The sequence below is a fragment of the Carex rostrata genome, chromosome 31 (genome assembly GCF_964058835.1).
Source record: "Carex rostrata chromosome 31, lpCarRost1.2, whole genome shotgun sequence".
Lineage (NCBI taxonomy): Eukaryota > Viridiplantae > Streptophyta > Magnoliopsida > Poales > Cyperaceae > Carex > Carex rostrata.
The window spans coordinates 697,669-715,130 of NC_135948.1; the positions used below are offsets into that span (position 1 = coordinate 697,669).

General features: G+C 34.8%; 2 protein-coding genes and 1 pseudogene across 3 annotated transcripts; 1 reads left to right on the top strand and 2 right to left on the bottom strand.

The window, feature by feature from the left end:
• Positions 1 to 4,646: 4,646 nt before the first annotated feature.
• Positions 4,647 to 7,852, top strand: SIG4 (sigma factor 4). The gene is made up of 5 exons (XM_078296224.1): positions 4,647 to 5,125; positions 5,775 to 6,005; positions 6,333 to 6,473; positions 6,851 to 7,048; positions 7,180 to 7,852. Exons 1-5 carry the CDS (start codon positions 4,736 to 4,738, stop codon positions 7,462 to 7,464), a joined length of 1,245 nt encoding a protein of 414 aa, XP_078152350.1. The 5' UTR covers positions 4,647 to 4,735; the 3' UTR covers positions 7,465 to 7,852.
• A 1,943-nt stretch (positions 7,853 to 9,795) lies between these two features.
• LOC144547175 (stilbene synthase 4 pseudogene) lies at positions 9,796 to 11,473 on the bottom strand (annotated as a pseudogene). The gene is made up of 2 exons (XR_013509025.1): positions 11,299 to 11,473; positions 9,796 to 10,798 (listed from the first exon to the last, which is right to left on the bottom strand). The product of XR_013509025.1 is annotated as a stilbene synthase 4 pseudogene (transcript).
• Positions 11,474 to 14,684: 3,211 nt separating this feature from the next.
• On the bottom strand, positions 14,685 to 16,086 carry LOC144547487 (Excinuclease ABC, C subunit, N-terminal). The gene is made up of 3 exons (XM_078296153.1): positions 15,679 to 16,086; positions 15,271 to 15,377; positions 14,685 to 14,926 (listed from the first exon to the last, which is right to left on the bottom strand). The coding sequence occupies exons 1-3, from the start codon at positions 16,080 to 16,082 to the stop codon at positions 14,754 to 14,756; spliced, it is 684 nt and encodes a 227-aa protein (XP_078152279.1). The 5' UTR covers positions 16,083 to 16,086; the 3' UTR covers positions 14,685 to 14,753.
• Between the last annotated feature and the right edge of the window lie 1,376 nt (positions 16,087 to 17,462).

Consider the following 17,462-nt stretch of genomic DNA (forward strand, 5'->3'; position numbering starts at 1 on the left):
CTAATATGATAGCTATGAGACAGAAGAACAGACACAAGTAAATTGTTTACTGGATCGTGATATTGTACTGTACATCATCATCTGTGTAATTGGATGGTCATGATGTGTTGCCAGATGCCGCTCATGATTATAGAAGTTAAAACAGTTTTAACTCTGTTTACCAACATAACACAGATCCTATTGGGTCACACCATATAGGAGTTAATCGGAGAATCTTATTGTGATTGATTATAAATTGGTTATGATCAATAGTAAGATGGTTATAATTAATTATACGTGTTATAATTAAATTATAAATGTTATGTAAAAATAACAAGCAAAAACATTGGTTAATTTATAAACGTGTGTGACACGTTGTATAAAAGTTAACCGGTTAATTTATAAATGTGCAGGACACATTGTATAAATTACCGAAATAACAACCGCAAGAAAAATATATATAATTGTTTAGAATAATTATACGAATATTATTTGTATTCGGGCCGAGGGCATTCGGGTCTTTTCAGATTCGTGCTTATCCGCATGACATGTCATCGATCCTATCCAGATGACACGTCATCGATCTTATCCACATGACATGTCATCCTTATCCATTCAATGACATATCTTGTAAATAGGCCGAACTTGGAGGGCATTTTGGTCTTTTGGCAACCGACCCTAAACCCTATAAATAGGGGTGGAGGGGTAGAGAGAAATTGACTAATTCACTCATACCGTTTTGTGTCGAAACGGATCGGTATTTTCTCTCTTTCTCGGTTTCTCTTCCAAATAGTGTTTCGGTTGAGAAAAGAAAGTTATACATAGTTGACGTATAATCTTGCGAGTTGTTGTGAGGTATATTTATGGGATCGATGAATAGTGTTTTACCGAATTTCGCGGTATGTCAGTTTTGCATATTGATGAAACTGAGCAACCGAAAATTCGTGTTTACGGGTTTTCGTCTTTTTCTCGTGAATAGTGTTTTTGCAGAATTCTGCGGTTTACGGTATTTCTGGCAGAAGAAATAAACCGCTCTCCGGTTAGTCCTGGTGGATAACCGATAGAGGTATCACACGTGTGATACTCCGAGTCGATTCCTTCCCTGGTGAGGCTCTACTCGCTCGGTCTGCATTCCAAGTGTGATTTGGAAACAAGGTATAAATATGTTATATTAATCTATTTAATTGGTAAGTAGATTAAAGTTTTAGAAATCAATCATGGAGTAGATCTGTAAAATGATTAAATTGGGTTTTGATGCCAAAGGAATACTGAAGGTGGACCGCCTTGGAAAGTTTCCTGACATACCCTGTTTAATCCTGAGCTTAAGTTGGCCGTAGAAATTTTTGTTCTACGGTTATTCCACAACTTAAGCCTAAACGGGTTTTTGGTTAGCACCGTAAAACCCCAACATGTATGAGTATCTCTGAATATATTCTGGCGTGGAAGACTAATGCAGACCTCTCGCAACTTTGTCCTCTTCAGACAGTACCTGGACCTCCCACTATTATCTCATATATCTGGAGATGTTTTGCTATGTTAACCAGAAGTGCAAAGTTGCTACTATGTGCACTCCTTTAACAGTTTGGACAATTTGTGAGACCTGATATCTCACAATCTGTTTAGAGATTTTATATGAAACTTTGTAGTCGTGTTCTATGATGTCAAGAATGCATGTCGATCAATTTTGAAGATGTTTTGCTATGTTAACCAGAGGTGCAAAGTTGGACTCATAATGAAACTATGAGCTGTCAACACATACAAATAAAGTTTATTTATTTTTGGAAAAAAAAATTAAGTTATTTAATGATTGTTATTCAAAAAGAATTATCAAAATATGTACATTTTTTTAGAAATTAAATGTACTAGAAGGATGACAATATTTTATGTATGAGTTAGGCTGGGGTGCTATGGATAGCATAGTGGCCTCCCGTGCTACGGCTCAATATTCGAGTTTTCAAAATCCAAACGGTCGATCTGAACCGTTCATCTTATTCTCCATATTAATATCTGCTTGGAGACCAAATTTTACATTTTTGTGAATTTTTTTACTATTTATTAAGTATTTTACAAAATTATTGATCCAACGGTGGCTGCACAAAACAGTAAAACCGTTGGATTAGCGATTTTCAAAGTGGCTTAATAAATAGTAAAAAAATTCAGAAAATTATAAAATTTGGTCTCCAAGCAGATATTAATATGGAGAATAAGATGAACGGTTCGGATCGACCGTTTGGATTTTGAAAACTTGAATATTGTGCCGTAGCACGGGAGGCCACTATGCTATCCATAGCACCCCAGCCTAACTCTTTATGTATTACCTAAAAGTGACTTTTGAATCAGGATCAATAACTCAGAATCCAAGCATTTTTATTTTTTTACAATAACACATAAAGAAATATATCGTTTTTTCTTACAGCCGCGAAAAATTCGACATAAAAAATGTTGATCCAGGTTATTTGTTGCAGTCTTTTTAAATCAAATTATATTGTATTCCATCTATTTTCAAAGAAATATATTCAACATTTCAATATTTCAATAAAAAAAATAAAAAAATGCTATTTATATCCCCGGACCGTGAATTTTTTGCATGATTTGAGTATTTTTAAAAAAATTTCAAATTCATGATTATTTTTATTAAAATATTTTAAAAACTGAGTAAAAATAAAAATGTCGGCAATTTGCATCACCAAGGATTCTAACCCAAATTGCATCACTAAAGATAAACATCTTTTCCCCACAAAAGATGAATCAGTTTTTTGGAAGTTAGGAGGTGCACGGTAGAATCGAAGGGAAGGAGTCGCACAAAGAGAAGGGAGAGAAGGGTCAGTTTTTCTTCCAGGTCCAATTAATCAAACTTTTAACCTCCAGTGTATGTGTATGTGTATGTGTATCTATTGGATTCGGAAGAAAATTTGGTTATACCTCTGAAAGTGAAAGTCTTGAAGGGGCTGAGTTAGGATTTGGCTAATATGCTATGGGTTGCATAGAGGCCTCCCGTATTACGGCTCAATATTCAACTTTTTAAAATTCTAATGGTCGATCCGAACCGTTCATCTTGTTCTCCATATTAATATGTTTTTGGAGACCAAATTTTACATTTTTTGGAAAATTTTTACTATTATTTTAGATTTATTGAATATCGCTGTTTTTTATGGTCCAGATTTGTCTGAAAAACAACGATTTTCAATAAATCTAAAAAAATAGTAAAAAATTTCCAAAAAAAATATAAAATTTGATCTCCAAACACATATTAATATGAAGAACAAGATGAACGGTTCAGATCGACCGTTTGGATTTTGAAAAGTCAAATATTGAGCTGTAGCACGAGAGGCCTCTATGCAACCCATAACACCATAGCCAAGTCCGCTGAGTTATATATGGCCCCTTTATAATAATACCCTCTAATGAGCCTTGGACCCATTGTCCTAGCACCTATGTTGCATGGATACGGATACGGGTATCGTATCGGATACAATACGGGTACGGCGATACGACAATTTTGAAAAATATAAGATACGACACGTCTATTATATATATTATTTTTAATTAATTTATATATTGTATTTAGATAATTATAACTTAAATCAAATTTGTAGAAAAATAAAGACTTCATAAAAGTTTAAGATAAATATTATATTGACTAGATCTTGTCACATGTGATGCTCTAGTGTAGTAGTTAAAGCTTTTGACCCACACTTGGGAGGTCCCAAGTTCGAACCCAGCTTGGAGCGGAAAAAAAAAAAAAGAAATATGCTCCGAGTTCGCGGATTACAGGCACGTATCCCACCCGTATCTCGCTGAAATGGACGTATCGGATACGAGTCAACTCGTATCGTGACCGTATCTAGCAGTTTAGAGATACGCCACGTCATCCGATACGCCAGCTAGCGTATCGGATATGTATCGTGGCCGTATCGGACGCGTATCCGTATCCGATACAGATAGTATCCGATACAGATACGGTGCCTAAGTCAACGTATCCGAGTAACATAGCCTAGCGCTAATCCTTCTCGTTGGACTTGATTTTACACAGATACATAAGGGTCAAATTAAAAGACAATTACAGTTACATTGATTTTACACGAGACAGAGTCATAGAGACGTAAGGGGCTGAGTTGGAAGATATTATAATCAATGTATTTCACAACTACAACGTGCACTTATAATAATGTTTTTGAATAGTTTTCAGTTGAACAATTTAAAAATAGATTAATTAGTCTTAATAATTATGATTGATACAAAACTGAGAAAAATGAAAAAAAACAGAACTCACTAATATATACTACGTCAAGGGAAAAGAAAAAATATCTTCCAATTAGATACATGAATAAATATAGATAAAAAGCTAGCTAATTAAACTTACACCTCAACAACAGTTCCTCCTCTCATTTTATTTTTGTCCACAAAGGGCGCACAGCCTTATCGTTTTTCTCTCCATGTAGGAAATAACACAATGCTCTCATTTCCTCTGCATTAAAGCAATCTTTGACTTTAGATCCAACCGTTCACTGCATTCAAGCACGACTCTTAAAATATTAAAATCTGATCGAACGGTATGGAGATAAAATGAAATGGTGCGTTAATGCAGAGGAGCGGATTGACAGCCTTATCGTTTTCCTCTCCATGTAGGAAATAATCCAATGCTAGCAGCCACTCACTCGGGAGAGTACCCGAAAATCAATCAGATAGATCACCCCACCACTGGCACTGGCACTGGCACCACCACAGTGCCACTCCGACCTCTCCTTCCTTACCAATGCCTCCTCCTTGCTCCTTACACCCGCCTCACCCCACATTCTCTCTCCCTTCCCACCACGTCGCGCTGCCACCCAAACAAGCGATTCAAATCACGCCAACGCAGCCCAATCCATCCTCGATGAGAACAGCTTTCAATGCTCAGATGGTGGCGCTGCGGGAGGAATTGCCGGCGTCTGACATCGCGCTCGAGTGGGACCAGTTCATGGATGAGAGGCGGCGGCAGAAGAGGTGCGCTAGGAGGAATAAAAGGAAAAAGAATCTAGGCCTTTGGGATGGGGATGGGGAAGAAGATATCGAGGATGAAATAGACGACAAGTGGTTATTTGGACCGGATAAATCCAGGACTTTGACCAAAAGACAAGAGGCAGCTCTTTCTCGTTATCTCAAGGTATTCAATGAAATTACTTCTACTAGCTACTTATTTAGTCTCTATCTATCTCTTTTATAAAGTTTAAAATTGTTTCACAAACTAAACATCATTTCAGTTTCTGTGTCTAATGTTAACTTGATCAACAATAGTTTTGAGCTACAAGTGAGGAAAGTGCACAAAAGAAAGATGCTTTTGAACCAAATAACACAAAATTGTAGAGTTGTATAGTGCCAGTTGCTTTCACCATATAGTTGTACAATGTACAATATCATTTGATTCGAACTCTATTTATTTCCCATTTAATATTTGATACATGCATGTATTGTCCGAGCATTTGAGATTTTTTGTTGTTGACAAAACCGCTTAGTTAACGCCATTGTGACACTGATTAAATTTTCTTTAGCCACTATTTGAATTCCCAATTGGAATCATATGTTACGTCCAATTCTTGTTTTGTTTGTGTCATGACAAATTCAAACTTAAATATCAAATATACTCTTTAATGTAAAACAGCGTGGGCAATTCTGTCCTTGTATTTATTTTCATAGACATAACTGTAATAAAACTGGCATATGTACAAAGAATACAATAAGGTATGTATATTTAATGGAACCTCAAATATCCATAGAAAGTCAATATAATTACTGCTTTGATCTTATGATTGTAGGAACAGGCGATGTTAGAGCCAAATAGCAATCAAATGGCAATGAAGTTCACTGGTTATGATTCGTCTTATATTGACACTTGCATTTCTTCAAAAAGTCGTAGTTATAGAGACAAGGTGCTGCTAAGAGCAAGGGCCAGTGAAGACAGGATTATAATGAATTATAAAGGGCTGGTCATCTCCATTGCTTCCGCTTATGCGGGTAGTGGTATCAGCCTCGATGACTTGATCCAGGTTTGATAGATTAATATTCTTACTAATTTCTTATAATATATTATTCCATTGATGTAGGTCACACTAAAAGCACTGATCAATGGTACAATAAAAATCTGTAGTGCACTGGGCTGGTGACCCCCAGTCATACCTGTGGTTTATGCCAAACCTTTACTGGTCCTTTACAAGTCTGATATTACTAATTTTTATAAATATATTTCTGCTAACTTGAGGTTGAGAATGCTCATGCTTCAATCGAAGTTGTGTTTTCCTTTTTTCCTTTTCAGATTATGCTTTTCAAATAGGTTTCTTGTTTATCTGATTTTGGAAATTGGCAACTCTTTTTAGGAAGGTTATGTAGGGCTTCTACGGGGTGTACGGAAATTTGACCCTTCAAAAGGAAATAAACTATCAACTTATGTTTACTGGTGGATTAAGCAGGCCATTGTGAGAACTATTGCAAACACCTCAAGACTAGTCAGGCTTCCAGTAAGTACTTGCAACTAATTACGTTCCAGTTGTTGAAAAAAATTATTTGAAATGTTGGTATCCTATTTACTATTACCCTGATTGATTGATGACCTAAGGCAGTAAGGCTATTGCATCAAATTTGGGCATCGTTTTAATTAGATTTTTGTTATTAGGTCAGTTGAGTCTCTGCCAATTCAAAATAAACCTGTGATTTCAGTCTGTACCAATGGTATGATTTGGTATTAACCAATGTATATGTGGTTAATTAGGACTAAGAAACGAGATTGCAATCCATATTGCAAAGAGTTAAAATGGTCATTTGCACCATTTCGTGATGTTCCAAGCCCTTTCTGCCAAGTGAATAACTAAGAAACATATATTTAGCAACTTTGTAGGTGAACTTGTGCGAGGCAACAGGCAAAGTAATGGAGGCAAAGTCAGTCCTATCAAGAAGATTAGGAAGAATGCCTTCATATGATGAAATTGCTGAAGTTGTCAATCTAAGTGCTAAAAGTGTAAAAATTATCATTCAGAGGAATAGAAAGCCTATCTCTCTTGATCAGCCGGTACACCAAAATGGGTTGCAATTCAAGGTTTGAACAATTCAACAGTTCTCTCTATTCTTTCCTTAAAAGAAAACTAGGTGCTGATCAAGGTTTGATGCAGTAATGACAAGTTTCAAATTATCTGGCTTGGTGAACTTATTCACTGATCTTTAATGTAGGATATTATGTCAGGACCAGATGAACTGAGACCGGATTTGTCTGTCATTAGGGAACTTAAGCTACAAAATTTAGGAAAGTTTCTCAGTAAATTAAATGAGAAAGAGGAATTAGTCATTCGGTTAAGGTACGGTTTTGGCTGCAAACGAGCTCACACATTTCAAGATATAGGGAAAACAATAGATGTCAAGGGAGAGAGAGCACGACAAATATATGTGAGAGCAATGAGAAAACTAAGGGAGGAGAAGGGATTGATAGAATGCCTCAGGCAACGCACTTTATTGTAACACTTTGTAGTAACACATGGATTCCATAGTTACGTGTTCTTCCAGGTGTGTCCCTGGAAAAACTAGAAGAAATTCTGCATATTTAAGTACTATGCTTTTTTCTAAAGCAGCATCCAGATTATCCTTACTAAACTATGGAGGATAACGAGCAAAGATGGATTTTTGGGGCATTTCACATTCCTAGCATGAAGATATTTTTCAATTATTGTATGGGTTTTCTAGGGACATAATTTAAATTATCACTTTGTAGATGAGGTATACGTAATATTTGATATTCATGGGCACATATGAAAAACCTTGTGGCATACTGACCCCCCAATATTATATGTTCTCTGTGTATATCCATTGCTGTTAATTAAAAGAGAAAGTAGTAGAGCTTTATAATTCAGATTTCTGTTTTCAGTGGGAATTGTTAGTGAATTGAACTGCCGCACAGCCCGTGCTGTGCAAGTAAGCTGCACGGTTGAACTGAAGTTAACTAGGTAGCATATAATATTCAACGATTGACGATTGTTCACTTCTGTTTTTTTATGTTCCTAGTGTTTATTTGTCTCTCCATTTTTTGCAACTTTAACGAAACAAATAATGAACTTCAAAAGTTGAATGATAAAATAAAGCAGTTACGCATGACTTTGTGCGCGTAAAAGAATGGAGCATTAATATATACCGAGATCATGAAAAAAGAACAACATTTTAGAAATACCCATGGCCTCTTAAGTTCTCAGATAATGGTTTGCAAATGGAGCAGTTGTAATTTAAGTACTTTAACGACTTTTAATGCGTCAGATAATTTCAAGTAAAATGAATTTAACTCATCTCCGTAAATAGAGTAAATATAATAATTTTTACATTCATATACTTCACTGTTACAAACAATAATGCTTAAGTTTAGTATTTATTCTATTTAACTTTTACTTCGCTTATCAAATGCAACTATGCAATTAAGTTTCTAAGCGGCTGTTTCTCTCTTCGAATCTCTTCGGATTTTCTTCGTTGTCCACTTCATTTATCAAATGAGTTCACATATCTGGTATCATAATTGTGATTATCACAATATGTCATGATGCACTTCATATCAGTTATTGGTTCACTTAAAAGGTCAAGATTACATTCCCATTTTCACATTTGACGTTCGTTGTCGTGATCCTACGACGGTCCTACCCGAACTCACATGATTTGAAACTGTGCTGGATTTTGAATTTTCTGCGATGAATTTCATATCGCACGTTTTGAATTATAATGACTAAGCAAACATGATTTGCCAATAATTAATTTATAAATATTTGCACTGAGAAAATTTGCATTTTGTATCTTTTTTAAGATTAGTAGCTTTTATGTCTACGACAGTTTGATTGAAATAATTATGTATTTACAATAAATTAAGTAACTCTAATCATGTATCTATTTCTTTGTTCATCTTCTAAATTCGTAGATCTACTATTCTAATCCTACTTGTATACATTCATAATCATTTTAATACCTTAATTCTTATCTCGTTGCACGACCGGGTCTGTTTTTCGACCACCGCCGCTCTGACGACCATTATCTACTCAATGCGGTGCTCCATCAAGATGAAAAATCTACTCTCCGAACTTCGACGATATTGCGCTCTTATCTTTGGTTAGCTCAGCTTGGCTCCTTCTCCTCTTCCTCATTCTCCTATCCGCTTAAAAAGGTAGAGATGAGAGAGAGGGGAGAGTATCGTTGTGTTGGAAGTGAAAACTCAAAGAGGAGAGATGTGGAGTGAGGGGTGACTGACGGCTAATTAGATCTATAGTATTAAGGGTTTGAGATTTTTTTTTCTCCTTTGGAGTCGCTTAATTGCATTATCTGTATTTGCATGACATTAAATGCAAATTTTCTGTATACATCTAAGATCCTACTAATTAAATTGATGCTATGAGTCTGTAAAACTCGTTTGACAGAAAAAAAATACTCTGTTTGATTAATTTTTACAGCAACATAATTTCTTTCATCAATGTATAATTTTCCTTGAAAGGTGTGTAAAAGATAAAATGTGTGTCCATAGCCGCACTTATACTTAGTAGACATATTAATTAATGACAAGTTAGGTTTTGTGAATTCAGAAAATTAAAATTACACAATAGCACATGTGCACGTATATCTTTGAATGAATTGAAACCAATTACAAAAAGAAATTTAATCAAACATCTTGAAAGAATAAGCTCATTACAGCAAAGCAAAATATAAATACCATAAACAATACATTAATTAATAAAAGATGATATTTCAAATTAATCCCAGAGGACTGATAAAAAGAAAATGAATGAAGGAGATGATATGTTGAATATTTTTATACTTTTGCCTGAAGATGTTGCTGCTTAGATAGGAACAGAACGTAAAACGATCGTCTCAATGCTGAGGCCAGGTCCGAAGCCAAGAAGAACCCCATATTCGAGCCCATCACCTGTGGTCGACTTGCCTTCCTTGGCTGATTCTTTGCGCAACTCATCTAGAATAAACAGGACAGTTGGGCTCGACAAGTTTCCGTATTCACTCAGGATCTTCCTTGACAGGCGCAGTTTGCCCTTGTCGAGTTTGAGTTTTGTCTCTACTTGATTCAAAATTGCGGGTCCCCCTGGATGAGAAACCCAGAAAAGGGAATTCCAATCTGTGATACCTAGTGGCGAGAATGCTTCGAGAAGACAACCTTCAATGTTTGTGGATATGTGTTTCGGTATTGAAGGCGACAAGAAGATGAGGTTGCCTACTTCGCGAAGTTGCATTCCAAGTTCCTCCATTGTGTTTAGAATCATGGTCTCTGTCGCAGACACAATTTCATACAGTGGACGCTCAGTTTCCAAGTCCGGATCTGCACCGACTATAACAGCAGCAGCGCCATCAGCAAACAATGCTTGGGAAACTAGGAAGTCAGCGTAAGCTTCAGCAGGACCACGGAATGCATGGATGATGTTCTCAGAAGTGATGATAAGAACACGTGCACCTCGGTTGTTCTCCGCAAGGTCCTTGGCCAGACGTAGACTACTTGCGCCGGCATGGCATCCTTGGTAGTAAAGCATGATGCGCTTGACTGTTGGAGACAGGCCAAGAAGGTGTACAAGTCTGGCATCAGCGCCGGGGCAGTCGGCACCGCTATTAGTGGCAACGATAAGGTGCGTGATTTTGGAGATAGGCTGGCCCCAGTCCTTGATGGCTGCCAACGCTGCCTCTTTTCCCAGCTTGGGCACTTCCTCTACTAGAATGTCTAGTCGGTCATCAAGAGATGGATCCATGCTCGCAGCAATGTTTGGGTGCTCCTTGAGTGTCTCTTCTGTTGCATAAAGGTATTTGCTTTGAATTGTGGTCGCCTTGCCTGGATTAATAATTAAATCGAATATATATTCCGGAGATTAAATATTTAACTGGGATTATATGCATGTCATTTGAAGTACTGAAAGTCTGAAACTAATTAAAAATTTCACGGACTGCCTTGGGATTATATGCATGTCAGTTTGCACTCGTTGAGATACATATATATATGATTGGCTTAAACATCCTATAATATATAATATTAATTGTGGCATGCATACAGCCCTACAATAATTTGTAAGAAATTAAGATCGATTAATTATTCCAATACACGGACTGTTTAGATTTTCATTCTCTTTTTTACGGTTAATTTTCTTTTTACTGAAGCCTCGACCCAATAACGGTTATCATGCATGCCTGTTTAATTAATGCTGGTGCTGTAAAAAGATGTATGTTGATCTAATACATGCAATTTCTTCAAACAATTAAGAACGTACTAATTAAGTACATGGTATATATATATAGCAAATGAGATATAAACGCAAGTAATTAAGGACCACTTACAAATCTTGGCAAACTTCTTCTTGAGCTCCGTTAAGTGCTCTGTGTTGGTGACCCTAAAGTAATTGTCAATCATATAATCCACAGAGATTTTTTGGGGTGGAACTGCAGTGCCTACTGCAAGCACGGTAGCAAAGCCTTTAGATCGTTGCTGCGCAAGATCCATGTTGAAACCCATTGTTGTTAATGAGCTGTATGCCTGTATGGTATGATCGAGTTGCTAAAGAATTAAATTAAGACAAGCTCTTGTACTTTGCATGAAATGGTTAGGGGGGATAACCCTTAAATAGAACAAGCGCGCAGAGTCACATTCGAATTCGAGGGAGTAATTAATTACTTGCTTTGGAAACTGTCAGCAGCACTTAAATAGATTTTAATTTATCGTAAAGAAGGTTTGGTACCTGCTAAAAACATAGTAAGATGGTTTCAGTGGAAATCGGTGGGTTCACCACCACATTTGTCAAATATATATATATATTCAAACAAAAAATACTTTCGAATTATTGACAATTTGGCTATTCCCAATGTGCCCGGCTGTTCTGAATTTCTGATGGGAAACAGTTAATGCAGTCTGCTTTTATTTAAGAACATCTCTGAATAGGAAACTATTACCAACTGATCACAATATATTGATCTCTTGATTAACTTACGTTGATTTTGACCTTGACTTTCATTATGCATGCCAACCAAGCAACATCAATAGAATACATGAGATTGGCTGCTGAGCATTCGAATTAATATCCCTTGAAAAATTATGAACAAAATCAAACTGAGCTGCATGTGTACATCTAGCTAATTAAGCTTAGGAAAGGTATTCGTTTCTTTAATATAGTTTTTCTAAATGAATTCTCTCCGCACTTGATAAGAATATTTATCAAAATTTGTATCAGTTCTATGTGGCCAGCACTTGATAAGAATATTTATCAAAAAAAAATTATATAATGGAAGGGCATTCATGTCTATTTTTCAAAAAAATATTTATCAAATTTTCTCAGACTTCTCTTTCTATACCCAATGAATCTTTCTTATTTTACTTTATTTAATTTTCTTAACTGCAAAAAATTCGTCAGCGTACTTAGAGAGATATTTAGATATATACATATCATAACTTCATCAATTAGATATTTACCTATCAAAAAATTAAAAATTAGTTATTTTCCTATCTAAATTCCTTTAATTTATTAATAGGCCCATTCCTTGATTTAATCAATAAAAATTACTGGTTAATATTAATAAAAAAAAAATAACATTTTTAACCCTTTCCTCCCTCCTCTGATCTCTTTGCATTTTAATCGATTTACGGTCCTCATTTTCTTCTATACTTCCATCCTTCTTTTTTGCACATACCCTGCTCTTATGACCCTATCCTTTTTCTCATCTCACTTTCTATTTGTTCCTGGTCCCGGTCAATTACAAGGCATTTTCTCCAGAATTTATTTGATCCTGGTCATCTCGGGCCATGTGTGAGAGCATCTGACAATTGGGATCACGACAGGTACTTACATTGGGAGTCTGACAACCTTCAGTGGATGGAACCAGAAAAATGCTTCTCATCTCCTCTAAAGGGCACTGGATGTTTGTTGTGGCTCGGATGCTATTAGGTATTTAGGTTACGTCAAAAAAATAAAAATGTGCACAAATTATAATTGTTGATCTCTCTAAATATCTCTAATCTTCTCATAAATTAAGTACAGTTTTGAGGGAAAAAAAAGGAAAAATCTCAGTGACAAAGATGCTTTTAATAGTTCAAATAATTTTGTTTTATATATAAACAATAAATACAAACAGTCCAAATATTTTTGTTAAATCTATTACTAGAAACAGGTGGTGCGAGACAGGACGTGTCAGTAGGAAAATTTATCTGTTTGGACTTTGTTGTTTTAGATAGAAGGAGATTTACACACTGAGAAGACTAGTAGATGCAGTCAGTTCACTGTACCAGTACAAACACTGGTACCGGTGTGTCACAAGAAGGGGTACTGCTAATGAGAGGAGCATTCTAGATAGGAAGAACTGGAGCAAGATGCTTCTAGTGGATTCTGTGAGATAACATGATTAGTGCATTGACGTAATTGTTGAAGCTAATGTAAATTGAGTTTTTGTTTAGCCGAGATGTAAAAAAAAAAAAAAGCTAAGTAGAACCAACAACATTACTTGCATTAATTTAATCAAATGTTTCTGTTTGTAAGAATGTTTATTGTGAATGAGTCAATCACAATAGGAGTTGAATTTGTTGAGGGTTTACAGAAAATGTTCAAATGCAACTTGAATAAATGGATGATCAATACAAAGGATTGTCATGTGGCCGTTATTTCCGTCATGCTTTTCTCCATGGTCACTATTTAGTTGTGAGTTGCATTTTGGCGATGATGATGGTGCATCACCTCACTAATGGTGCTGTCTTCTGGGTCAGAAACAAAGAGGAAGTGAAAGGAGAAAGGAATGGGGTCATAGGAGCAGCATCTGTGCAAAAAAGACAGATGGAAAGTATAGAAAAGAATGAGGATTGTAAACTGATTAAAATGCAAAGAGAAGGGGAGGGAGGAAAGGGTTAAAAATGTCATTTTAATTTTTATTAATATTAACCAGTTTTTTTAATTGATTAAATCAAGGAATGGAGATATTAATAAATTAAAGGAATTTGGATGAGGAAATAACTAATTTTCAATTTTTGATGGGTAAATATCTAATTGATGAAGTTATGATAGGTATATATCTAAATTTCTCATTATTATATCTTGATTTTATTTTTTAAATAAATTAATAAGTTGAAAAATCAACGTCCGAATTTATCAACACTAGTGTATTTTTTATTTATTTTTTTCAATTTCTCAGTATCGATCAAAATAAAGTCGGTGTCACATTTTTTTTATGTGCATAAAAACAATGGTATAAATCATATCGGTTTTCTTTTCTTTTGAAATTAGAGTTTAAATTTTAAGTTATTAATGTTAAAAATAAGTAGTGTTAAAATGCACCAAAAATCAATCTGGATCAAAAAAAAAAATATAAAATATAATGTCAAGGCTTGGAATAAACTTTGCCGAGCTTGAGAGTTGAGGCTTTCATAAAAACTAAAGTAATAAGAAATCAACTCTACTGGAAACTGCAGATTTTATCAATCTAAGGAATTCCAGTGTAAAATTATAATCTAGAGGAATAAAAATGAAGTAATCCAACACCAACACCATACTAATCCGCATGTTATGTATTCTTTTTGGAGCAGACCCGGAGCAAACTAGGCTGATTGGCTGAAGCAAAACATTGTCAGCTAGACATTATCATATCTCTTTAATTACAAGAAACAATAGATGATGCAGTTAACTGTCAACCATATGGTTGAATCAAACCACTGATATATCGTCTTCTTTTGTATATAAACATTAAAATAATTAAATAACACATTGAATAATCAATCATACAAATTACTGAAAATGAACATGCATATTTTATGGGAATCAGGATTGGGTTGATTGCCACTTCACATTTAAGCGACTAGAATCAAATGATGTCTCTACTTTATTCAAAGCTTCCTCTCTATGCCGTAACAATGAATTGATAGGATTCTCTTCTTTCTTTTTCCGCGTCATTTTCTTAGAGATGTTCTTCCATTTTGATTCAAATTCGCAGGCTGTAAATACAAAACATAAGCACTGCTCAGTAAGATAATTTGTCTATAAATTTGATTAGTAACTGAGGTAATACTTTATTTATTTTCCCTAGTTGGCAGCTTATAAATGGCTCCAAAACCTTTCACATTAATTTAAAAGAAAAAAACAAAGTTAATTAGGGACAATTGGAATAAACCATACCAGTGTTTAATTGATCATGAACTAGAAACATCATTTATAAGTACTTATATCGTGCTTTCTTTGCACTAATTTGAGGCTATCCTGATCAGCTACCAATTCTAACATCCCAATATACTGTCTACATATATGCACAGCAAAGTAATGCGCCAGAAAATTTATCTACCTTCACTTCTGTTCTCAAATCCACGAATAATACATGCCAGTGACCAAGGCCTACCGGCAGAAGAAGCCTTTGCACCTCCTTTTAACTCTCCATTATGCTGCTTTAATCTACAAAAAATCAAAAACCACCAATTATGATACATTTAGGAATTGTTCAGGAAAATACCAAATAAAAACTAAAAATATGAAATACACGCAGAATTTCCACAGAAGTTACAGCAGAGCTAAATCTATCTTAATTATAACTACAGTCAGAAATTCGATTTCTTTTGGAATTGGGACTTCAATACAATGCTACAGTTCAATTAAATTAACATAGATGAGGGATGTATATATGGTCAATACGATATTGAACAAATTAGCGCGTTCACATTCTTTGAAATACAAATTATCAAAACACCGACCTCACCTGCGTGTGAAATTCGTGGTGACCCCAACATAGGTACGAGGCAACCGCGAAGAAACGATGAGATACACCGACCACGCAGAAACCGTCATTCTCTTTCTCTTCTGATTCGAGTCGCCATTGCGTGAACTCCTTCCCTTCCTTCTTTGACTCGACGAAGAAAGGGAAGTGGTGACGGGAGATGAAGAAGAAGAAGAAGGAGAAGAGGGGGAAGCGACCTCTGAGTTGTTGGTTTCTTTGCTACGACGCTTGATGGGAGATTTTGAATTGGGTTTGGTTGATCTGAAAATTGTGTTGAGTTTTCTCATTGATTTTGGATTTTGGAATAAGTGTGCTTTCAAATGAGACTGGATCTGTTTCTTTGGGGAAAGAAAAATGCAAAATTTGGTGTTGAGGCTGCTAAACATGTCGACTCGTCTAGACTCTAGACTCTAGCTCATCCTGATGACCTGATGCACATATTCCTATTTCTTAGTTGAGAATTTTGTATAGATACCCATTACAAATTCAAGATTCCAATATCTATTCATCAGAATTTTTTCAATTGATTATTTTTCCATCTAAACTCATTTATTTTATCCCTATTGGTTGATTTCATCAATTAAAAACTACAAATTATTAATAAAAAAAAATTAAAATGACAGTTTTGTCCTCTTTTCAAAATACATATCAAAGCTTTACTTGTGCAAAATTATTATTCAATTTTTTTATTACATATTTTTTTTAATTTATTATCGACATGAATTTATTTGATCTATTACAAGGGATTATATCGAGTTAATTAACTAAGACGTGGGTAATTCTGGCTTTTTTTAAAATTAAAAATAAAATTATAGATGTATTTTCGTTTCGTAAATAATATTGATTTGAAAAACGTTTAGCTTTCTTTCAAACAATTTAAAAAAAATTAAGAGTGAAATTTTAATGGATTTTAAATAATAACCAATCAAATTATAAATTGACTCAAATTTAATATAGGTCAAATCTAAATATATATATATATATATAGAGAGAGAGAGTGTGTGACTAATGTGCATTCAAATGTATATGGTCCGAAATATATACGGTTCAAATTTGACTTTTTAAAATTCAAATGGTCGATCCGAACCGTTCATCTTGTTCTCCATATTAATATGTGCTTGGAGACCAAATTTTACATTTTTCTGATTTTGTTTACTATTTATTAAGTATTTTACAAAATTGTTGATCCAACGGTGGCTTAACAAAACAGTAAAATCAGCAGCCACCGTTGGATCAACAATTTTGTAAAATACTTAATAAATAGTAAAACAATTCAGAAAAATATAAAATTTGGTCTCCAACTACATATTAATATGGAGAACAAGATAAACGGTTCGGATCAACCATTTGAATTTTGAAAAGTCAAATTTGGATCGTATATATTTCGGCCCATATACATTCGAATGTACATTAGTCACTCTCTATATATATATTTCTTTTTTTGACAAAAGTGGATATTCCACCAATTTAATTACAAAACTTAATAGTGTTGGATTACAAAAGTAGAGCTCTGAGACAGAAACTCTGAATCAAAACAAAAGAAATAAGCCTGACCCTAAGACAACTACACATCAGTATAAAAGTTCTGCAAGGAGTATGAATTATACAAAACGGACAAGTAAACATCTAAACTAGGTAAAGCAAGCAACGGCCATTTTTATTAATAACCCACAAAAAAAAGTTTTTTACAAAAATAACCTCAAAATCTAATTTTTTTCAAATATAACCAAACCGCCAGGGTTGCTGGCGGTCCACTTCTATAGCGG

What these genes read in the sequence shown, in the direction of transcription:
- LOC144547487 (XM_078296153.1), bottom strand. Translation starts at nt 16,082, where the DNA reads ATGTTTAGCAGCCTCAACACCAAATTTTGCATTTTTCTTTCCCCAAAG. An exon ending in ACCACGAATTTCACACGCAG is followed by an intron (nt 15,378 to 15,678) that starts GTGAGGTCGGTG and finishes GATTTTTTGTAG; the next exon opens with ATTAAAGCAGCATAATGGAG. An exon ending in ATTTGAGAACAGAAGTGAAG is followed by an intron (nt 14,927 to 15,270) that starts GTAGATAAATTT and finishes TTGTATTTACAG; the next exon opens with CCTGCGAATTTGAATCAAAA.
- SIG4 (XM_078296224.1), top strand. Translation starts at nt 4,736, where the DNA reads ATGCCTCCTCCTTGCTCCTTACACCCGCCTCACCCCACATTCTCTCTC. An exon ending in GCCTCGATGACTTGATCCAG is followed by an intron (nt 6,006 to 6,332) that starts GTTTGATAGATT and finishes AACTCTTTTTAG; the next exon opens with GAAGGTTATGTAGGGCTTCT. An exon ending in CAAGACTAGTCAGGCTTCCA is followed by an intron (nt 6,474 to 6,850) that starts GTAAGTACTTGC and finishes GCAACTTTGTAG; the next exon opens with GTGAACTTGTGCGAGGCAAC.